General features: G+C 46.9%; 3 protein-coding genes across 6 annotated transcripts in view; 2 read left to right on the forward strand and 1 right to left on the reverse strand.

Annotated features, from left to right (window-relative positions):
* The first annotated feature begins 477 nt into the window (after positions 1-477).
* On the forward strand, positions 478-4,990 carry aifm2 (apoptosis inducing factor mitochondria associated 2). 3 transcript variants are annotated; one of them, XM_046401080.1, is made up of 9 exons: positions 478-615; positions 1,361-1,537; positions 1,796-1,911; positions 1,990-2,109; positions 2,273-2,365; positions 2,475-2,583; positions 2,663-2,815; positions 3,237-3,437; positions 3,510-4,990. In XM_046401080.1, the coding sequence occupies exons 2-9, from the start codon at positions 1,363-1,365 to the stop codon at positions 3,659-3,661; spliced, it is 1,119 nt and encodes a 372-aa protein (XP_046257036.1). In that variant the 5' UTR covers positions 478-615; positions 1,361-1,362; the 3' UTR covers positions 3,662-4,990. The 3 variants fall into 3 exon arrangements, with proteins under 3 accessions (XP_046257036.1, XP_046257038.1, XP_046257037.1); XM_046401082.1 differs by lacking the exon at positions 478-615 and adding an exon at positions 642-752; XM_046401081.1 differs by lacking the exon at positions 478-615 and adding an exon at positions 788-994.
* Positions 4,308-9,616, reverse strand: elovl6l (ELOVL family member 6, elongation of long chain fatty acids like). The gene is made up of 4 exons (XM_046401083.1): positions 9,452-9,616; positions 7,005-7,136; positions 6,029-6,180; positions 4,308-5,892 (listed from the first exon to the last, which is right to left on the reverse strand). The coding sequence occupies exons 1-4, from the start codon at positions 9,556-9,558 to the stop codon at positions 5,462-5,464; spliced, it is 822 nt and encodes a 273-aa protein (XP_046257039.1). The 5' UTR covers positions 9,559-9,616; the 3' UTR covers positions 4,308-5,461.
* Positions 9,617-15,581: 5,965 nt separating this feature from the next.
* The window catches only part of LOC124065584, a 34,092-nt gene continuing 26,338 nt past the window's right edge, over positions 15,582-23,335 (forward strand). Inside the window, exons 1-3 of one of the 2 annotated variants that reach the window (XM_046401069.1) lie at positions 15,582-16,508; positions 20,038-22,635; positions 23,110-23,218. In XM_046401069.1, the coding sequence (XP_046257025.1) occupies positions 20,209-22,635; positions 23,110-23,218 (2,536 nt within the window). In that variant the 5' untranslated portion in view covers positions 15,582-16,508; positions 20,038-20,208. Of the gene's footprint in view, positions 16,509-17,630; positions 22,636-23,109; positions 23,219-23,335 lie in introns of those variants that run through there. The other variant, XM_046401070.1, reaches the window with a different exon arrangement.

Below are 23,335 nucleotides of genomic sequence, written 5' to 3' on the forward strand. Positions count from 1 at the left end.
CCGTGTGTTTTAAATACGGTATTCTCTGCGAGCAACAGACAACAGAAATAATAAAGAGTGAATATATAAATTAAAAGCTGTTGTTGCTTTTATATATATGGTGATACTCAACATTTCATACCAACGTCTTTCTAGCATCGTGTGCGCCTGAGGAACGTTCACAAGAATGAACAGGAAAATAATTTAAAAAATAAAAAAGTCTCTTTTTTCTGACATTCTGACTTTCTCTGTCCCTTTTAGTGTAGTTAGTGCACTAAGCCTTCAATCACACTGTGATAAATAATCAATACCGACCGGAAACAATTTGAAGTTTAATAAAAACTTAATGACATTTTTTATTTTTCTCTTATATTTGATGTACTGTGAACACTTATTTTCACACGTATTGACAATTCAGTGTGTTTTATTGTAATGGTGCATATTTGACCAAAATGTTACATTTTAGTAAGAGTCCAGCATTTCCTTTAAATCGTGAAGGCAGCGCGCCCCGCGGATTGGCGGAGAACTCGTGTCGTCAGTGCGGCTTTCAGAGGCGGAAACCTCTGCTGTGATTCAGCTGAGGACTTCGGAGACAATTCAGAGGTTCCGCGTACCAGGTGCTTTTACCTGCGACAGGTGAGTCAACTTGTTCGTGTTGTTGGTTTTTCACCGTTAAACTGCCTTCACGTGATGAGAAATTAGCTCAGAGCCGTGCAGCTAGTCTGGTTGTAGGGCTGTGTCTGTGATACGACACGACAACCGCCCCGTCTCAGGTCAGTGGTTTGCAGTCGGTGGCCCTTCTCTCATTGGCTAAGTGTTGAAAGGTCCGCGACAACCGGGGTGAAAGTTAGACAATCTGATCATAACAGTTGAGTGGGGCGCCGCCGTGATGACGGACTCGCTGCTGAGCATGCGCAGAAGTCCTTAACCTGAAGCAACAGGAGGCCGAGTGGACGCGTGATGTTCAGGGGAAACCGTTAATTTCAACAGACTGTGTGGAAACACTCCAGTAAAAGTACTCACAGTGCGGTAAACCGTTAACTGATCTGGTAGTGCTGCGTTCACGAGCTTGTTTGGATGTTTGAGTTCATCTTTTCCTTTAAGTGTTGAGAATTTCCTCAGCACGTGAAGTTTGTCACATTCAGCATCAACACGAACACCAACTGAAGGCTGGTTGAGTGCAGTAAAAATATTCACCCCTGAGACGGAGTGCAGTACAAGTATAAGACTGTACAAAATGAAAATGTGTTTTGTTCTTACGTGCGTTTCGGACGTGTCCACGAGTGGACCCGCGCGTCCGCCTGCGCTGTGATGCTCTGTGATGCTCTGTGGTGCTCTGTGGTGCTCTGTGATGCAGTGGTCTGTCTGTGTGTCTTCACAGCGATGGGCGCTCAGGCCTCGTCTGTGGACGGCGTCCATGTTGTCGTTGTTGGCGGCGGCTTCGGCGGCGTCTCGGCGGCTCAGCAGCTCAAATCTCGGGGACTCAGTTTCACTCTGATCGACATGAGAGACGCTTTCCATCACAACGTGGCAGCGCTGAGGGCGTCCGTCCAGCCCGGTACCGGTCCTGACCCTCTCTGGGCTCCTGTTTTTCTTTTTCAAATTTATTCTGATTCTTCTGGTATTTCTCTGCGTTTTTATAGACCTGTAATCATCATCAGTATTGTTATTAAACAGCAGATGAAACCTGTTAAATACACTAAAACACTAACATTACTAAAAATGGAGAAACGTCTGACGTGTTTTGTTCTGTAGCCAATAAGAACAGCCCTGACAGGCATGGTCGTGATCCCCTTGACCTATGACCCCCTCGCAGGCTTCGCTCGGAGGACCTTCATCCCATACGCCGACACGTTTGGAGACAGTTTTGTTCAGGGCCGAGTGGAGCGAGTGGACCCCGACAGGCAGATGGTCGTCCTGGAGGGGGGGAGGGTGAGGATACGCCACGTTTGTCAAATGATCAGTGCAACATTTAAAAACATGTCGTTAATGATGTCGTCTGTGCCGCAGGAGATCCAGTACTCCCACCTCATCCTGTGCACTGGGACTGATGGGACGTTCCCAGGGAAGTTCAACACTGTGGCGTCGTATCAGAGCGCCGTCCAGGCATACGAGGACTTCGTCAAGCAGGTACGATAACAGGACGAATACTGAGAGGTCCGCAGAGAGCCGCTTCATCACATCCACTCCAGCTCTGTGTGTGTGTGTGTGTGTGTGTGTGTGTGTGTGTGTGTGTGTGTGTGTGTGTGTGTGTGTGCGCGCGTGCGTGCGTGCGTGTGTGTGTGCGTGTCAGGTCCAGGCTGCAGGCTCTGTGCTGGTGGTGGGAGGAGGGTCGACCGGTGTGGAGATGGCTGCTGAGATCAAGACGGAATATCCAGACAAGAAGGTGACAACAGGCTGAACTCGGATCACATGTGAGAGTCTCTGTCAGCTGCGGTCTGTCGGGGCACGCAGACCTCAGACCTCATGTGCACCCTGGTCTTTCTCATGTTCAGGTGGTGCTGGTCCACTCCAGAATCGGGCTGGCTGACCCGGAGCTGCTGCCCAGTGTCAGACAGCAGGCCAAAGAGGTCCTGCTGGGGAAAGGGGTGACGCTGCTGCTGGGTATGAAGGCCTACCTGCAGACAGGTGTTTGGTTCGGACCGGCTTCTGTCAGGGTTCGTTAAACGACTGTGTGTTTTAGGTCACAAAGTGTCCAACCTGTCGGAGCTGCAGCTGAACGTGACCTGCGAGAACACGGTGGTCACCACCGATAAAGGAGACACACTGACCACAGATCTGATCATCTGCTGCACCGGACTCAAGGTCAACTCTGCAGCCTACGCCTCCAGCTTCTGTGAGCGAGCACACACACACACACACACACACCTGTAACTTGTCTTCATCTCCTCAGTTCATGTGAGCCTGTGGTTCTGGTTCTGCCTCCTCTCAGCTCTCATTAATCATGGAGTGCAATTTGTCGTTGTGGCCACTAGATGTCAGCGTTTCTTTATTTGTTTGGTTCATCATGAACCGTCTCACCTGGTCCTGATCCCCTAAGTTTTCCTCCAGCACTGACATCAGGACAAACCTCTGAATCGAGTATCAGCATGTGAATCAGATGTCGTTGGCTGTCTGGCCTGTCGGTGGACATGGGTGATTGGTTGTTGTGTGTTTTCTCTGTAAGCGTCCTCAGTTCAGGAGGTCAAAGGTTGAGTGAACTGATCTTCAAATCAGATTTGATCAGTAACTGATCCATGATCTGTCTGTGCTGACAGCCGGCTCTCTGGCTGACAACGGAGCTCTGAAGGTCAACGATCACCTGCAGGTCGAGGGTTTCTCAAATGTCTTCGCCGTGGGCGATTGTGCCAATGTCAACGAGCCCAAGATGGCGTATCACGCTGGACTTCACGCTGCCGTCGCTGTTAGCAACATTGCCAATAGTCTGAGCGGGAAGGAGCTGACCTCATATTGCACAGGTACACACACACACACCTTGTCTGGTTTCCTGTGTGTGTTGCTGATTGACTGACAGCCTTACTGGTTGCTAGGTAACGTCACCATGCTGCTGGCGATGGGTCGTGACGACGGCGTGGGGCAGTTTAACGGGTTCAAGTTGCCCCGCTGCCTCGTTACTCTGGGGAAAAGTCGAGATCTGCTGCTGTGGAAGAGCTGGAGGGAGATGCAGCAGAAACAGCCCTGATGAACACAGGAAACGCCGACTCATCTGACATCGCGACGCTAAGTTTGCAAACTGGCGATGTTGGATGAGGTTTTAAATGGTCACAGCAGCCTCCTCGTTGGCTTCAGGAAGCAGAACAGCATCGAGGAAGTTCAGATAAGAATAACGATACAGAAACACACGCCGAAGACATTTTAGAGTGAAGATACATTGAATGGGGAAGTTAACGATAAAGTATCAACACACAAGGTAGATGAATGCAGAAGCAAATGGAGACAAATCTAAAAATCTAAATCTAATCTAAAAAATGTGTCACATTTTGGAAATGAATTCATTCATTCATTCGCCGAGTCATGTGATTTGTGCCATGTTGGGATTAGGACCGGATGTTGAGGTGCAGGAATCACCTGTCCAGCGTCACATACCTGTTGGTGATGTCACACCGAGCGGAGCTGCGAGGAAATTACTCGGCAATTTTTTATCTGCTCGCTGCACGATTTGCCATTTTGTCGTTTCTGACCGTAAATGAAGTTTTTGGATTTCCAAGAGGAGTTTCATCACTTCCTGTTCTCCAATAAAACATCATAATGCGAAGGTTTTATCAAGTTGCAGCTTTAAAATAAATAAATTAAATAAAATCAACTCAAATGATGAAATGAGGCACAAATGTATAAACGGCGTCTTTATTCGATTTTTTCCAGCTCAAAACTTCACCATCTCACACACACACACACTAAAATAATAATAATAATAATAATAATAATAATAATAATAACGAAGAGGATCGACGGCTGCAGAAACAAACAGTTGTGCAACTAAAACAAACTTCAAACGGTCTCTGGTGGAAAATAAACTCCGAAATATTCCCCACGTGATGCGAGTTCTGAAATGAGTTCAGTGAAGGTGAGACAACACGAGTGTTCGAGACTTTCCGGCTACCGACTGGCTGCCATCATATGTCAAATAAATAAATCAATAAATAAAAACATTTTTCATTTCAGAAGAACAGATTTTTTTAAAGTAAACATCTTAAAATACAAAGTGTGAACAAACTGAACCTCTGAAGACTGAGAACTCAAACAGTTTAGACGGTTTCTAATCTAAACGGATTTTAGTTTGTGTTTGTACACTGAGGCGTCTCCTGATTGGTCCAGCACTTCCTCCAGCTCACAGGTTTTGAGCTCACCTCAGCAAGGCTCCCGTCTGTGCTGCGTTCAGGTGTAGCTATGGGAACGGGCTGCGTCGAGGTGAAACCAGTTCAACCCGCACGAGCAGGACGGGACTGAAAGAAACGCGGTCCTGCTGGACGCCACGTGCGACACAAACACAAAACGCCATCTGGATGAAGATTCAGTCATCCTCACGTCGACGATTCGAGCGGACGAGAAATTGTTCAAAGGCACACGTTGTTGTCAGTAACTTTGTTCTACAGGTCGAACGTCGACGTGACCTCCTGGGATGAAGAGACGTTTAGGGAAACGTGGACACCGTCAGGACTTTGAAAGCAGCCGGTGCTTTGTTTCGCAGGTCTGCTCTATGAACTACTTGTTCACCTGGCGTTCAGGTGCATTGAGGTCGTCTCCGTTCATCCCCAGGAAGTCACCACCAACCCGTTAAATAAAGTCTTGGCCGGGAGTTGAACCGTCCATCTGAGCCGAGACAAACCTTCAGTCCCGATTCAGAGGATTTTCCTTCTTGTGATTTCAGACTCTTCAGGCACGAAGAACATTTAAAGTTTAGTTGTTGAACATTAGCAGCTTCAGTATCAGTAAGAGGAAGACAAATCTCCCATGATGCCCCCGGTGGAGCCTCACACCGCCTCTACTCCGACTTGGTGCTCTTGGCAGTGCCGTGGCGGCGCAGGTACGTCTGGTAGAAGAAGTTGGAGAAGAGCAGCAGGTAGCTGAGGTACATGAGCGCCGCCCAGGTGATGTTGTCGAGGCGGGACGGACAGTCTCCGTGCTGCATCCAGCGGTACACCAGACCGCTCACCGCCAGCCCCATGCCCATCTGAACGATCTGAGCGCTGGTGATGAGCACCGCGAAGGGCCGCGGCACGCGCAGGCCGGCGGCACGAGCAGAGTAGTAGCTGTACATGAGAGCGTGGACGGCGTAGTTCATGGTCATGAACCAGCCGCCGCCGGCCACCATGTCTTTGTAGGAGTACCAGGAGTAGAGCAGCACGGTGATGTGGTGGTACCAGTGCAGGAAGAGCAGCTTCTGCTTCCTCAGCACGATGAAGGCCGTGTCGCCTGCCAGACACAAAGCAGGGTTTAGGGAGGAAAACATTCCAGATAGAAACTGATCGATTGGTTCTCTGCTGCGTTCACAAACATTTAACAGCACTGGAAAACAGAGCTACGCTGCGGTTCCTGAGACCGAACTGACCGAGCTCCGGAGCTTTGCTCAGGACGAAGGCGTACGCCCAGAACTTGCTGATGGGTCCGCTGTAGAAGCTCTGGTCACAGACGGACTGCCTGAAGCCGCTGCTGCTCAGGATGTGAAACATGTAGCTGCCGGTTCGAATCGCACCGATGATGCTGCAGACAAAAACACAGAAGAAGAAACGGTCAGCGAACACACCTGATGGGCTGACATCCAGAACGTGACCAGCTCGTGGAGGGTGATGCAGACACAAGGCCTCTCGGGGGGTTCAGTCACGCTGCTGACTGGACCAATCAGGTTGAAGCTCTGCTGGGAAGAACGTGAGCTCAACATGTGTGTCCATGAAACACTCGAGTCCTGAAATTAGTTTTATTTTGCTGCACTTAACGTGTTCAGTTTTTGAGCTGAACACACGTTAAGTGACATTTTACGCGCCCTTTGCTGGTCAAATCGAGTGTTTCGTCAGCTGTTTACAGTGAACGGGACCGGGCGCTTCGCCACGCCACGGGTTAAATACAACCTGTACACAACTGCACTAACTCATATTTGGCGATGGGATACTGCTACCACCTGATATTACTTTAAATACTCGTGACCACAGGATCAGAGCTTCATATTTCAGCAGCTCTTCATTGTTCACAGGAGGGCGACAGGTGAACCGACACCTCCTCACGCACCTGAGGTGCAATTATCTTCACGTGGATCAAACCTCTCCTCGGGAGAAATCGCAGACAACGCAGCGTGCTGTTGGTTACCATGGAGACATTTAACAGTCACCGTTTCCAAGTAAACCACTCAGTCAGAGTGGACATTTGAGACTGAAGACGAGTTTCATTTACTTGATTTTGACAGACAAAATGACAGAGCGGAGTTCAAATAAGACTTGCTGTGGTTCAAGTAACAACGAGCGCTCCTTGAACTCACCTTCAAACACCAGGAGCTGGTGACCACAGTGACAGACAGACAGGTGTGTTCTTACCTGAAGAGCGCCAGGCTGAGTGACCAGAGCACGAGTGGTCGTCGCAGGTTCATTTTGGGGCGGGGCTTCATGTAGTGCTGCCCTCCGAACACCAGGGCGGCGTACAAAGCGCTGAACATGAAAGACTTGCTCCTGCAGGAGGAAACACACCTGAGGTTCACATATCAACACTTAAAGGTAACTAAACACCGAAACCATTTTTTTCCATTAAAAAAAAAAAATCAATCTAAAAATATATTTAGTCATGTTACCGATTGATTCAGGTCCAAATCTTGACATTCTAGTGGAAAGTATTAGAGTTTACACTTTGCGTTATAAATATGCACAACGTCTGCCCCCTACAGGGTGCAAACAGCTATTACAACTGAATCCTGCGAGTGGCTGAGCTGGAGGCAGGTGACGTCGTCATCCCCCCAACAAAACGGAGGTCTTGACACGAGTTAAAAAGCAGTTCAAGTGGATTACGTGGATCTGGATGTTGTGACTGACTGGTTTCATTGTAGTGTTAGATACTTTGGTGTGTTCACAGTATTTAGTAGGTTAGCCATTTCACACAGTTGTTAGGTAGCAGGTTAGCTTCAGCTCGAAGTTTAACGTCGTGTGTTTTACTTTCAGTATTCATTAGCTGGTGGTCGACGCTGTTGCTTTCGGATTGCCGCCGCACCACCTCCACCCACCTCCACCCAGCCCAAGGTGATGCTTTCACATTCTAGACGCATCTTTTGAATTGGATGGATAGTAGAAATTAATAAGAAGAAGAATCACTTTATTGACAGTATATATATTTTTACACACACACACACACTGAATTGGTCTTCTACATTTGACCCATCCTTAGTTGAACACACACATGCAACACCCGGCAAATTACATGCAGTGAAACACACACAGGAGCAGTGGGCAGCATCAAGCGCCCGGGGAGCATATTGAGGGGTTAAGTGCCTTGCTCAAGGGCACATCAGCCGGCTAATGGGGGGGCGTTTTATCGCATTAATCACTCCACCACACCCAAATTTTTCCTGCCCGTCCGGTGGGGGAATCGAACCGGTGTGGTGCCCTCAGATCACAAGCCGCCTCTCCAACGAGTGTAGCTACTCTTTAAAAAGTATAAGTTCACCCTACATATTTTAGCCATATTTAGTGGAGTTACTGATCATTTCAGAGTCAAATCTTGACATTTTAGCGCAAAGTATTTGAATTGTACATTTTGTGTAATAAATATGCACAGCAGCTGCCCTCTACAGGTTGAAACTTGCCATTGCAACTGAATTTCGTGAGTGGCCCATCTCGGAGGCAGCCTTCAGCAACATTAACATCTTAAAATACGTTTAGCTTTTTAATGTGATTAACATCTAAAATCCTTACGGAAATGCTAATGTTAGGTCGAATTTAAAACGATCTTTTTAAAATCCCTGACATTTCATAGAACAGATTAAATCAGGGAAAGTCTGCAGATAGTCAGGAATTAAAACAATCAGTTGCGGCTTCAGGTTTTTTCTGCAGTTCAAATGTGAAAAGAAGCAAGTGAAAAATTGTGATTCAAACTGATTGTCAGGCCGTTAACGAAACACACTAAATTTTAATAACGAGAAGAATAAAAATGTATTATTGTGGTAAGTATACAAAAAACGCAGTGTCACTTTGAACCTGCACTTCAGTTTGTGGTACATATTTTAACATTTCATCATCTCTGGAGCGGAATCTTTTCCCTGAAATAACCGGTTCTGAACGAGTGCAGTCCGCACAGTGTGACGTCACCGTGCAGGTGAGTCACCGCGCGGCCGGAACACACCTACAGCCAAGTTTACATAAGCCTCTGGCAGTTTCTCAGATTCCTTTCAGCTCGCTGTAATCCCGAGTCAGTTTAAGTTTATCGTGTTCTGCGTTTGCCACAAATCTGTGCCGCTCCGTCGTGGAGAGAAGGCGTCACCAAATCCCCTTAAGTAATTAGGACGTTTAAACTTCTCTCTTATGTGTTAATTCAGAAGAGAGAGACGGTTTTTTATTTTCTGAACACGTAGTACCAGCTTGTCTGGTCGGCGTAAACAAAATACAATGCATCGATGTCCGTGTCAAAAAACCCCGAGGACGGCGTCTCCGAGTCCTCCGCCCAGTCTGTGCGCACTGCGGTCTCTGTGGTATCGAGCGAACCGGTTCAAGTGAATGTATGTTGAATGGGTGGCGTTCAGTGTGCTGGGTGTGTGCCGAAACAAGGACTGGACCCTAATGAACACGAAACCGCCCCCAGACATAATTTAAACACACGGAAGCTTTTGGCGGTAATTCAGAATTTAAAAAGTGACGGATATTTGAATGGAATTCTGAACGTCGCGTCCTCATTAAATAGACGTCAGTCTATCGGTCTATCGACTGTTTGGCCAAACTGCAGCCCTCAGCGCGAGTCGCATAAACGCTTAGTGACGTTTAAAACCAGTTTGTTGGCTCACCAGTTGGCCTGCATCCACTCGATGGCTCCCCTCTCGTCAAAGCGCCGCTCGAAGCCGAACTCGGACAGCGGCAGGTGGGACCCGGTCTCATTCATCAGCATGGCCATGTGTGAGCACGTTCAGAGCAACAACAGTCCTCCTCCAGCGTCTGTCCGCTCACCTGTTTCTCTCCCATTTAAAGCCTGTTGGTCGGGGGGTGGAGGGGAGGGGCGGGGCTTCGAGGAGACACCTGTCGGCTCTGCGTTCCACTGGCCTTCGCCGTGTTGTCCTGTTGTCTGTTAACCGTACGGCTTTGCTGGGCCACAGAAGACAAACAGTGCCTTGTAAACAAAAGGTTCAAATGGAAACAGTCCACAGGAAGGTGCGCTCTAAACACCTCCTGCGTCCTTTCAGCTCCTAACATAAAGAAAAACAAAATAATAAAGACAGAATTTCAAACAGACTGGAGATCTATGAAACCACAACCAGAAAAAAGGCTAAATGCATGTACAGAAAAGACTGAAAAAAAACAGGTAAAAGAATAAAAAACTGCATTTCAAACAGGAACACAACATTAAAGAACTCGGCGTGATATGTTGTGAGGTTACTGCGAGACCGACAGACCGACAGATAGACAGACAGACCGACAGACGGACAGATAGACGGACAGACAGACAGACAGACAGACAGATAGACAGACAGATAGACGGACAGATAGACGGACAGACGGACAGACCGACAGACGGACAGACAGACAGACGGACAGATAGATACACAGACCGACAGACGGACAGACAGACAGACAGACAGACAGACAGATAGACGGACAGATAGACAGACAGACGGACAGACAGACAGACAGACAGACAGATAGATACACAGACAGACGGACAGACAGACAGACAGACAGACACTCTACTGGTCCCGACTCCAATTCAAGCATGAAACATGCTAAAACGTGCTATAAAGATGAATGTGCAGTAAGCAGGACTGGTGATACTACGAAACCACGTGGTGACGACTTCCCGGCACTGAGCCCCTCAGCTCATCACCGCAGACACCAGCTGATAGACGGAAACATTTAGTTCAGATCAAAGACAACTGAGAACAGCGTCAGAGCGTCGGCTACTGCACTGAAGTACTGATACCACACTGTGAAGATACTCTGTCCTGTAAGTAAAGGTATTTCAGCACAGTCCGTGAAATGTACTTACGGTGTTGTCCCGTGCTGTCTGACCTCAGATCAGCTGGCTGTTGGAGCTCATCGTGACCAAAGCTGGTGATTCATCCACTTCATTTGGTTTGTCAAGCTGGTGAAACTGGTGAGACATGTGGTCCCGATGAGCCACCTTCATTTGCAAAGTAACTGAAGTAAAAGTACAACATGAACCTCTGAGGCGCAGTAGAGGAGAAGCAGGAGACTTCAGTAAAGTACAAGTACCTTGAGTTTGGGCTCTCTACAGTACCTGAATAAATGTGCTTTGCACCTCTGAAGGTAAACTACACCTTTTGCTCATTCAGGTGGAGCTCAGCGTCTCCTCACCGTCTGGCTGATGCGCACAGAGAGACTCAGGTTTCATGTCTGTCCTCGTGTCTGTCCTCATGGACACGAGACAAGCTCATAACAATCCGGATGTGTAACCGCTGAGGCCGTGCACGTTCCGGGCTGCTTGTTCCTGTATCAGTACACAGTACTGATACTTTTACCTCGGCAAAGCATCTGAGTACATCTTCCACCTGTGCTGAGTCCTTCGGGAGAGAAGACTCCAAAGCGAGACACGCGGGGTGAAGTCAGAGGTGAGACGCTGCTGCCACCTGCTGTTTGTGAGCCGACACTGCACCTTAAAACTAAACAAAACTAAAGTAAAACAGCTTTATTAATCGATTATGCTCTTCATTGGTTATTTAGTCATTTTCTCGTGTAATATGTACACTACAGTAAACGTCTTGTGCAGGTTGTGCTGTGTATTCATGGTGTGTAAACGTGTCAGCTGGCACTGTGAGAGAAATAAAACGAGCTTTGTAAAGTCAAAATATTTTGATATATTATTCTTAATGCTGTGAGAATTAAGATAATTTTAGAATTAGAGTCATCATTTTCCAGGAAGAAAATGTAACATTACTTTATGAGAAAAAGATGTTACTTTAAAGAAAAAGCATAATTCAAAGTGCAACTTAAAATTTGTGTGAAAATAGTAAAATTTCAAGAAATTCTTTTTCGCAGTAACCTTAACCCAAGCGTGGCTAATTATTTTTAGTGGAGCCTTCAGCAATAACATATAATATTAAAAATACAATAATAATTATATGACAAAATGTCACATTCCAAGAATAAACTGCATTAACTGTAATGTGATGAGGACACGTTAGGGAGGTTTAATTTCACAGGAAAACTCACAGAATTTCCTGTACGTTTTTGTGTGACACCCTGTGGTGGGCTGCTGTCATCCGGAAGTGAAACTGGTCAGTGGCAACAGGAAGTTTCCTTGAAATAGCACTCTGAATTCAAAGAACAAACTTGATGATATATTTACTAATTATATTCATTTTGTTTACATTTATCTTGATTTATTTATTCGTTTATTTATTAATTCATTTATTATGTTCGTCTGACCATATATTATTGAGTGATTGGCTTAAAGACAAATTGATTTAATGAATGAATGTAACTTTGCCCAGTTGCCCGGACACTGCTTTTATTGCGAAATCGGTTCGATCTCGCTGTTACCATAGTGTCTCGTATATGGAGGCACTCGAAAACATTCGACCGCGTCTTCGAACTGCAGGCTGACTTGACCGCAGTGTTTGAGAACCGTAAAATTACAACTTTGTCAGTGAAATGTCGCGACATTTTCCTGTAAAATAAACTTCATTTCATAATATTACAAGCTGCCAGTGACAAAGTTTTATTTATTAAATTTTTAAGGTTAAAGTGACTCTTGTCCTTTGATCTGAACATAACGACACAGAGTCGGTCCTGTTGTGTCTGCTGCTCCGTCCTATCTGACGTCTCCTTACGTCGCCGTTACGTCACCTGGACGATGCGGAACTTGAAGTCACCGTGGAGAACGTAAACTAATGTCAACCAGCCGCCTAAAAATTTAGGAAAAAAGCGTCGGAAGAGAAAGAAAGATAAGCGGGAAGAGAGTGAGCAGTAAACACGGCGGACAGTTCGTCTCCAGCTGCACTTTCACCGCTGCCGGCATGGAACGTAACTTAGCTAGCCGTTACTCTGTCACCTCCCCGTAACATCTGCCCGGTCTGTGGCCGTCGGCTTGCTCCGCACCGACACCCTTACTGTTAAATGGATCCACCGACTGACTCGGAGTCCATGTCGGTGCTGCGGTGGTGTTGCATGGGTCGATAGAAAGCTCCGAACCGAGCTACACCCGAATCCCTCCTTAAGGTAAGTGAACGACACGCGAGTCTCCTTTGAAAAATGTCTACTTTCAAAGGTTCTTTTGATATTAACCAAATTCTAAAAACACACAAATACAACCGGTGGCCTTTTCCGATTACCTAGCATTTCTTTATTATTTCGGCGTTCATTTGACGGCAGCAAACAGCTGGTTTATCAGTAACATTTGCACTTTTACAGCCCTTCATCTGTTAATGTTGATCTTTTCCAATTTACGGTCTACCCTGCTGAGCGATGGCCAACGGCAGTGCGACTCTCTTGGAAAAGTGGATATTTCAGCGAAAACAGTGCTACTCGGTCCGCTATGTACCTGCCGTACTGAAAACATATGTCCTGTGATTCGTGATCGCCTTTGAGCTACCCCTGAGATGTTTTATAGCGTGGAGAAAAAGCAAGGGAAGCGTTAAACTGACATTTTTTGAAAGGAGTTCAGGTGTTCCAGCGTGTTCTGAGAAGAGCAGCTATCGCAGCGTGGAAAAGCAGCAGAAACGGGTGATTTAGTCAAACACACCCGCTTCCTTACTCTTAAATAAAGTGCGTATGAGCACATTCTATGTTTGTGTTTTTGTTCATGTATCAAATTGCAGAGATAATTGATGAAATGGCGTGAAGTGAACCGAGTCCTCTGTGTCTATCAGCCCGGATCAGAGTCAGGATCAGAGTCAGGATCAGAGTCAGGATCAGAGTCAGGATCAGAGTCCGGATCAGAGTCAGGATCAGGGATGTGGAAGGTCGACAAGACGTAGAAAACAAGCGCTGACATGACTGGAGTTTGATTAAAAGTCATTTTGTTCAAGCTGAGATTAAAGGTCACGTTTAAGAGAATCGACACTGACACGCTGGTCAGTATGTATTTTTTTATCTATCTATCTCTATATAAATATATTGACAATGAAGGTTTGAGAATAAACTTTTTAAAAGCTCACAGATGACAGATGCTCATGATGGATCATCGGGCCTAAGCTGACGTCCTCACATTACTATTTATTTTATTTATTGCTAATATTTCAGTTGATGGGTAACCATTTGATTAGATGATTAGTTCTAAATTGAAATAATTCATTAGACAAAACCCACAAAGAGCGAATTTCTCTGTGGTTTTGAACTGATAGCCAAAGAAAACATTTGAAGATGTCACCTTGAAAGAGTTTCACTAAAGTGATGTGTGTCGCATTAAACATCAGGAAATCAAAAACAGAAAGGCTGAGTTGTTAAAGGATCAGTACAACAGCTTTCAGCAAACCAACAGGAGGAAACGGGACTATTTTGAGCAGCGGATGAATCCACATTTGGTGCTCTAGTGAGTATTAATGTGGGGTCTTGATTTGTAAGAATAGCGTGCGGGGAAAATTAAATGTGGAGTTTAAGCATCCCGTCAGTCGGAAGTTTGGGGCTGATTAAAAGACTGAAATATAAAAAGTGTAATTTGTCTGGAAGCTGAGATGACAGATACAATATGGTTTACTTTAAATACTAAATGCATACTGACCGAAGGAGAGAGAGGGGAGTCAGTGAGTGAAATGGAAAATGAAGTTCATTTAAAAATGATTCCTCTCCCAGATTCAGATTTGATCAGACCGGAGGAGTTTTAACTGGACATTTCAGAATCGGACATGCAAACGTTTGCTGGCTTTAAACGATTTCTGCTGTGTGTGTGTTTCATTTCCTTTGCTGAACGTGTCCTGCGACATCATGTGTCTAAGTGAGTCTGTCAGGAAGGAGTCATGAAGTAAAGTATTCATTCATCATACACGTTTTGTTCCTGGTATGTACCGAATTTAATAAGAGAAGAAGAAGAAGAAGAAGGGATATTTACGTCACTTTACGTCACTTTAATTCAATCTGATCTTCTCTCCTCTCAGACTTCCTGTTGGCATCCATCCTGTGTGACTCCGCCTCCAGTAACTGAGGTACTGCAACACACACACACACACACAGAAGCTCACACTCTCGCAGGTGATTGGTTCAGCATGCAGACAGATTGATGTTTGTTGTCCTGGACTGAAGAGTGTGTGCGTGTGTGTGTCTGTGTGTCAAGGAATCAAGGAACTTTATTGTCATACCAGCTCACATTCACATGTTTATGGTATGAAATTAGGACTCAGGTCCCGGGACCAGTAAGTAGACTATAAAGATATAAAGTACAAGGTAAACAAAAAGTTGAATAAAATAGAAATATAAGCTAAATAAAAAACAGAATGTAAAAAGAATATAAAGCAGTCTGACAGCTTCGGGGAAGAAGCTGTTCCTGAGCCTGGTGGTCTTGCTCCGGATGCTCCTCAGCCGCCTGCCTGAGGGGAGGGGTTGGAAAAGTCTGTGTGCAGGATGGATGGAGTCCTTCATGATGCGGAGGGCCCTCCCCCTGCATCGTGCTGTGTAGAGGTCTGAGGTGGTGGGGAGGCTGCCCCCCATGGCCCTCTGTGCAGCCTTTACCACCCTCTGCAGAGCCTTCCTCTCAGCAGCGGTGCAGTTGCTGTGCCACACAGTGATGCAGGTGCAGAGGACGCTCTCCCAAGCCCAGCTCGCCGCAGCTTCCTGAGGAAGTAGAGACGCTGGTGGGCCTTCCTGACCAGCCGGGAAGTGTTGGTGTTTCAGGTGAGGTCCTCGGTTAGGTGCACAGCCAGGTACCTGTAGCTGGAGACCACTTCCACAGCTACTCCTCTGATGTGCAGGGGAGGGGTGGGGCACCTGTCCTTCCTGAAGTCCACCACCATCTCTTTGGTCTTCGTCACATTGATGCAGAGGTTGTTTTCTCTGTACCAGGTGTTCCTCCTCCTCCTCCTCCTCTCTGTGTGTGTGTGCTCTGTGGGGTTCAGAGGTTTTTTGGTTACTTTAAAGGACCCCACACTCTGTTCATTTTAGTGTGTCTCCGTTTGTTGGTGCATAACAATAAAAGCAACAAAAGGAAGAAGCGGGTGGTTGATCCAAAATGAAACGCGTCCCTAACGACATAACAACCCGATCTGATGGTTTTCCTCGTCGCCAGAGTTTCTGGGGATTCACAGGAACGCAGCACCAAACTCGTCAAGAGAAACATCGAGTTTCACCGGCAACTTTTTAAACAGACCTTTTCAAATGGAGAAGAAGAAACACAAGAAACTGGTGCAAACACACAAACTACAGACAGTGAACTCACCACAGACACTTGACTGACATACAGGTGTACTGGAGTGCGTTGTGACATCACTGTTGGGGTGTGTCTTTTAAAGAGTATCTCTACTGCATATCTTCCTTTAAAGCAGCCCTGAACAGGTCTGACCCGGTTGACTGAACCTCCGACCCCCCCACACCCCTGCACCTCCGCCCACTAATAAACTGTTTGCTGCCCTGCCATCTGTCAGAGCTGCTCTTCATTGGCTGAGTGAGCCAGGTCTGCAGGCAGCGGACGCAGAGATTGGCTGGCAGGATGCCGAGAAGAAGGGGCGGGATGTCTGCTGGGTGATAGGGATCGGAAGTGGAGGAGGAGGAAGAGGAGGAGCCGGAGGAGGAGAAGCTGAGTCGAATCCGTAAATCCACGATGAGCCGGCTCTGCTGCAGACAACAAGTGTTCAGAGGGAGACAGATACGGCGAGCTTACTGTGAGACAGAGAGGGGAGGTTACCACGGCAACTCAAGAGTCATAGCTGCAGCGAGCGGCGAGGACACCAGGAGGACACACAGGTAAGGTTACAGCTGCTGCATGTGTCTGCATGTGTGTGTGTGTGTGTGGATTGAGCAGTGCATGCTGGGAGGGGGGAGGAGGGCGTGTTGGGGGAATCCTATTAGCAGAGTCCAGGAAAAGTAGGGCTAACTGTGTGCTTATCAGTCAGAGACTCGCACCACCTGCAGAGTATTTTCAGTTTATCAGTGTTTTCATATTTTTGGACTGTAAATAAAGTTTAGTTGAATCGGTTGAAGTGAGACCATCTGCAGACTTGGGTTACGTGGCTGTAAGCTGTGAACAGAGTTCAGTCAGGTGAAACTCACTTCTTCTTCTGACAGTTTCAGGCTGTGAGAAGACTCTGTTAGTGCTGAAAGACGTGCTGATGCACCTTTAACTGACACGAAAGCCTCAGCAGCAGCTTCGTCATCTCCACATTGTTCACATTGTTTGTGTTGACGTTAAATATGAAGATCCACAAACAAGAGAGCGCAAACAAGTGATTTCTGCTTCATCTCAGGTTTATCCATGCAGTACGTGACCTGCAGTGAGACTAGCGGCCGTCCTGTTGCAGGACTCAGTCTAAAATACTGCGTGTGCATCATGAATACATCCTGACCGGTCGCGCTCTCTGATTGGTTAGAGTGCACAGGTGATGTTTCATGTTGTGACTTGGAGTTAAAGCTGATGGTATAAACGTTGGGAAACTTGTCATCAACCCCTCAGACATCCCAGAGGACGCTCTGATTGGTCCACAGCTGGAGTGATGTGTGGCTGCTGATCAGGTTAAAGTGAAGCTACGTCATCTGGTTTTAAGTCAGACTTCAGTTTCAGCGCAAACCATCGGAGTCGTTGTTGGTGTCGTAGAATCTGAGCCACACAGGAAGTCGCTGGGCTGGTGTCTCGTCTGACATGGAGTTTAACGTTCAGCTTTAGATAAATAAACTCAATAAACTGTCATCACTTCCTGTGTGTTTTCACTTTTTACAGACATAAACTGGTGTTTTCCAGCCTCTCTGACACGGTGGTGTCAGAAAACATCAGTACACTTCAGAATTACTATATTATGGTCTTTTAATTCGTTGTTTACATGCAAAAATATGTGGCATTTTTTACCTAAAGAATATTGCAGACATCTTTATGTTATTTTAATTTTCTGATGCAGGCAGTCGTTAGTTCCTTTCCTTATATTGTGTTCTTTAATGTACTGTGACAGTTTTCTAGATTTAATGAATTTGCAGTACATCACAGTATTTTGAATCATAACGCCTCCTGTTGCACACTGAGAGGGTAAAGGAAGCCTTGAGGAGCATCTGCTGAGTTCTTGTTGAGGGTGCAGTCCAGCTGTAAAACGTGCAGCCGTTGACTTTCTCGCATCTCGCATCACGTGGTCTGTTGTGCAGGTTGTCAGATTAAAGTCAGGATTGTGGCCTCGTGTCTCCCTGCACTCCAGTGTCATTTCTGTCAGTTCTGTCTGTTGTTGGTGGACTGAGATGCAGACGTGATGTGGTCTTACAGCAGCTGCTGTCAGGCCTCCACAGTTCTTCTCTGTTAAACCCCCACTGAGGCGGGTTAGCGTGCAGTTCGCCTCCACCTTACACCATACAGGCCTCAGTAAGCGTCCAAGCAGCGGCAGCAGTGAGAACTGTAGAATGACAATAAGTCGCCTCCTCGTTTGACAACTTGAGCTGCACCACCGCCCGGACTCCATGTGCTTGGACTGGTTTATGTTGTGTCATGTCCCACGGAGAAGCTCAGTTCTGGTGTGGCCACTTCTCATAAGGATCTCAGTAAAATCTCGGTGCCTTCCCTGAGCCGTCAGAGATCAGGACTCTGTTTTATCTAGAACAGCCTTCAGTCTGTGTGTGCGTGTGTTGGATTTCCTGCAGCCTCTGGTGTTTTCATGTGACTTCAGGCTCTCCTCATGATCTTAACCAGATGGAACTCAACAAAGGAACTCAGATGGAATCTGTAGACACAAAACATACAGTAAGATTATATCACAAGAACTCAAATTTCATTCTGCTTACTCACCATGCAAAATGAAAATCAAGGAAGAGAGTTTGACTGAAAAGTTTTTGTTGGTGCAGGTCAGACAGCACGTAAGAGGGTGGTTCTCACTTCAGCAGCAACTCCAAGCTGCTTTTCCTCATCTATTAATAGCCGAATCAAACTCACATGTGTGACTTGGCGTCTGCTGGCCCACGTTCTTGCTGCCGTGTTGGAGGATGGCCAAAGACGTGAATGGACATGTAATTACAGAGTCGTCTGACCTTTTGAGACGATAAGGACACACTCTGAGGGCTCTTACAGGCTGAGACAGCAGCAGACTTTTCACTTACAGATTTACTTAAAACTTTGTTTACGGATGAGTGATAAATCCCAAACTGAAGTGTGTTAGGAAGGTGTTTTTCAGTGGACTTCAGTGCTCCCTGTGCACTTAGACTCCCTGAGCCTGCAGAACTCTGCTGGAGTGTTGAATAGTTTTCTTTCAGAAGATATTCAGTGATCTGGTGTTTGGATAAGGAGGGAGGAGAGCACCACGTAGGACGTTGCTCCAAAGTCTCTCACAGGCGTTGAGTTTGTGGGACCTCTAGAACCTCCTCGAGGGCCATCAGATCATCTTTCCAAGTGTATGTTGTAGGCTGATACTAGTGATTTGAATTGAAATCTTGGACTGTTCAGGTTATCTCTTAACATTCCCAAAACTAAATTTTGAATTTCCTTGAAACCAAAACAGATTTAATGGACAGATTTGTCCATAGTTAACCTGCTTTGTCACTTCCAATGCTGCAGTCCACGGAGTTTCACTTGCCCTCTGCCTCTGAGCCTAAAACATGAGAAGTCTTTGATTTTTGATTGTAGCAGTGAACCGCTTTGTGCGAGGACATGAGTTGACCTACACAGCAGTGTTGGAGTCAAACTTGATCATCAGGCTTGAGTTTTTTGGCTAGCAGGGTGGAAAACCTCCTTTAGTCACACTGAGAAAATAACAATGACGTTTGTTGAGCTTAGGAGACGTAGATTTTATTATCAGTAACTATTGGCGATATGTGGAACCATTTTGGTAGAAGAAGGACTGGTTTCCTTTTAACGTTAACAGTTAGTGATGCTACAACTGGTTAAAACAATGACCTGGGCCCGGGAAAAAGGTTAAGATGTTAGTTCAACATTAGTTTGGGGCCTTTTACCTTCAACCTGTAACTCATTAGCTACAGCAGCTTGCTTAGTTTATCTTTCAAGTCCTGTATGAAAGCACACAAGGCTAACCTGTATGTGTCTGAATGCATGTACAGTACATATGAGAAAGAGTTTCCCATTGAATGACATGAATGTTTCTATCTATTGCCAACTGATTTTTGGTTTGTTATGTTTTTGATGCTGGGAAGATTGTGTGTCATGAAAATGGGCTCGGGGGATCCTGATGAAAGTTAAGTTTAGAGTAAAAATTTTAGGACTGACTGCCATCCTGACTGCAGTGATAAGATGCTTATGAATGTGTGCAAATGTTGATATTAACTTTGTCTCACTGTCTGCTTCCTGATGCAGGTTGAAGAGAGGATGAGCAGATGGAGGACAGACCTGGTAGTCCAGTTCTACCTCTGACCCTCTTCAAACAGTTTGGCACTTTACTGGATACAATGAGGTCAAGGGATCATTTGCACAAATAACCAAGATCCACAGAAAAAGAAAGGACTTTTAGGTGACTAAAGTGCCAACATGTCTCAGGCAGGTAAAGTGCTCCACCTGTATGTTGAGGTGAGGTCTGTTGCTGAGGAGGAGGGGAAGACGTTGGGAAGAAGAGATGATGGGACTGGTCACCTGATGCTTCAGTGCCCAGATGTCCTCCCTCACTCTCAGAGAAGCTCCCCCCGTTCCAGCCCCAACCGCACTCCGGATCTTTCTCCAGTCTCTCAGCACCAAACTGGGGCTGGAAGGCACAGCATATCCCCCCCAAAGTCCTCCTCCAGGCACTCGGTCAGCTTCCAACTCCAAACCCCTGACACTACCGGCTCTCCTACCCATGTTCATCGACAGGATGTTTTGTATGACAGTTTTGGTCAACTACTCCAGGTCCTTGTGCCTCAGACTACCAGTTCGGCCCAGCATGGCTCACTGGGACAAACCCATTGTTCTGACATGGATCCCTGCCACGGAAGAGTGCTAATCTCGTCACCTTCCACTTCCTCTGGGAGGCTGACTGTACCTGCCACACCCACCAGCACCCGCGGGCCCTGTGATCCAGGGGTTGAGGAGGGGAAGACATCTTTGGTGACCTTTGGCTACATAGAGAAAGCAAATGTTCACAGCATGGGGGGCCGCCGTACCTCTGTGTGCCAAAGTGAGTTAGACAACCCCCTTTACAGAAGAGAGGGACAGGACCTGCCTGCCCATCTCCAAAAGAGGCTGAGCGACCCGGTGTGGTACAATGGTCAGCCAGGGCAAGGCAATCCTTACCCCAGTCACTCCTTCCTGTCTCAACATCACTCCCCACGAGGCTCGTCCTATACACAAAGGGCTACCCTGGGTGCAGTTGCCCGAGATGCCACCTACAGGGCCTTGGAAGAGTTTGGATCCCCAGCACTCAGGCACAGATTTGCTGCTCATAGCCCAGAGAACTGCAGTCCAACCCTGCCACGGCACTATCAGTCTCCTCGCTGCCGGTCCTGGTCAGGATCCCCTGTCCTTCCCCGCAGTACCTTCACTCTACCATCCAAAGTCCAGCTCCGGGAGCTGGATGGGGCAGTCTGCCGTAGTTCAGTGAATGGACTACCCAGAAGTCCTGCCTCTGACCACCTGTGTGCCCACACTGGGTACTCCTCCCACTCAGTGGCCCCATCCTCAACTCTTCACTGCCGTGGCCTGACCCAGAGTCAACAGAAGCCATGGGTGGGGGACGAGAGCTCCAGGTTATCAAGCAGATTTCATCCACCTTTACCTGCGGGAAGACCCACAGACATCCAGCATCAGATCCCCACTAGCATGTGCCCTACCGGCAACCACTCCAGGACTGGCTTCCAAGTTTGTGGAAACCCTCAAAACAGTGTTAGGAGTAACTATAGTGCTAACATCACCAACACCAGTCATAATGCTATACACAATATACACTACAGTGCTAATGATGCCAGCAAGAAATCCTCACGCTGCAGTAGCAGAGCCAGTGATGCAGCCAGCCCTACCAATGACAGGAGAAGCATCTCCCCTTCCTCAAATGCTCAATTGGCTTCGAAGTTAGCTGTTGAAGCTGCCAAACTGTCCAATATTTTTGCAGACAGACGGACTCCGTCTCCAACACCTTCTCAAGTGGAGTCACTGAGGTCAGACAGTCCCAAGATAGGAGGGGCATTCTTAAGAGAATCTGACCCTTATGCCACTCGTCGTGGGCAAAGCTCCCCTGAGCAGAATCACAGGTGGAAAACAGACAAACCAATACCGCAAAGCAGACCAGGAAGCATCTCACCTGTCTTATCTCAGAAAGGCTTATGTTCACCAGCGTCCCCAGGTTTGCCAGCTAGGTTGCACTGTGCAGCCACCTCCCAGTCACCATTCTTGGACACACAGCAGCAACGAGGTCCATTTCCCACTAAAGACTTGTCTAACTTGCATCGCTACCAGTCACCTCAGTACACTGGAGTACACTGTACACAGTACAAATCACCTGGAGTGGAGCAAAGCCAGCGTGATCATCTCTTTGATAGCTCACCTAGGGACAGGCCTGAAGTCTTCAAAACACTTCTCTCCAACCAAAACATAGAGGCACTGCCCGTGAGCTGGCCATCCTGGCCCCAGGGGAGGAGGGAGGCTGTTCCACTACAGCTCGCAGACAAACTCTGTGAAGGAAGCTACCGACAGTCAAACTCTGGAGTTTACACTCCAAGCAAAGAGGAATGTCTCAGGAAGGTTGGAGGAGACAAAGGAATACAAATGTCAGTGCAGGGCTACCAGATGCCAGTTATAAGTGTGTCCAGCGGTCAGAGAGAGGAGGTTCAGGACCACAGTGGGGCTGCTGGGACATCCTCTCAAAGCTCCAGCGGGGTAACGGGCAGCATGGGAGATGGGTCCCAGCTGGATAGAAACGACAGTCTGTCCCCCGAAACCTCAAGCCAGTCCAGCCACGGTACAGCGGACCCTGGCTCAGGGATTCAGGTCGGCTCGGTGGGAGGGTGATGAGCGTTTGGTTGTATATTAAAGAATAACTGAGCGTGAGGAAGTAATCAAGTGTGTGTTGTGTAGGTGGGATTAGGTTGCGTGTCTGTCTTTCAAACATCATGTCATCATAACATACTGTCACATTTACCTCAATAACAATGAATAAACACCCGTCCATGAGTTAGTTTCTGTTGCTCAGTGTGATTTAGTATTTAACAGCTGAAGTTCCCATGAGGCTTTGGAGTATGTTGTTTAATGCTGACAAACCAAGTTTTCCCTGGAACATCAAAGTAATGCAAACTAGTTAAGAGTTTCTCTTGGAGTTTAGTTTGTTAACAGGAGTTCAGAGGAGGTTGTAAACGTACGTGCAAACACTCTGCTGTGATTGTGTAGCATCACAGTGAACAGAGCTGTACAGTAGAAACACATACACATTTCATACATACGTACATTATGTCTTTTCTCGTGCAGTCAGACGGCGGCTCAGCGACAACTCCGTCTTTGCGATCACAGAAGATCGCTCAAGCCAAGTGGGACTTCCTGTTCGGTGGGCAGACGGAGGAAAGCCGCTGCAGTGAAGGTACTGTTGGCGCTGCTGCACTTTGTTCTCTGCGCTTTTACATAATTTTTTTTATTTTGGTAACAAATAGGAAATAGAATGATTAGGAGCAAGAAAATCCTAATAAAAGATAGTAAC

Source organism: Scatophagus argus, chromosome 10 (assembly GCF_020382885.2).
Source record: "Scatophagus argus isolate fScaArg1 chromosome 10, fScaArg1.pri, whole genome shotgun sequence".
NCBI classification, from domain to species: domain Eukaryota; kingdom Metazoa; phylum Chordata; class Actinopteri; family Scatophagidae; genus Scatophagus; species Scatophagus argus.

Coding starts and splice junctions, on each gene's coding strand:
- elovl6l (XM_046401083.1), bottom strand. CDS start 9,558: ATGGCCATGCTGATGAATGAGACCGGGTCCCACCTGCCGCTGTCCGAG. Junction 7,137..9,451: donor GAGTGGATGCAGGCCAACTG/GTGAGCCAACAA, acceptor TTCCTCCTGCAG/GAGCAAGTCTTTCATGTTCA. Junction 5,893..6,028: donor GAGCAAAGCTCCGGAGCTCG/GTCAGTTCGGTC, acceptor TGTGTCTGGCAG/GCGACACGGCCTTCATCGTG.
- aifm2 (XM_046401080.1), top strand. CDS start 1,363: ATGGGCGCTCAGGCCTCGTCTGTGGACGGCGTCCATGTTGTCGTTGTT. Junction 1,912..1,989: donor TCGTCCTGGAGGGGGGGAGG/GTGAGGATACGC, acceptor TCTGTGCCGCAG/GAGATCCAGTACTCCCACCT. Junction 3,438..3,509: donor GCTGACCTCATATTGCACAG/GTACACACACAC, acceptor ACTGGTTGCTAG/GTAACGTCACCATGCTGCTG.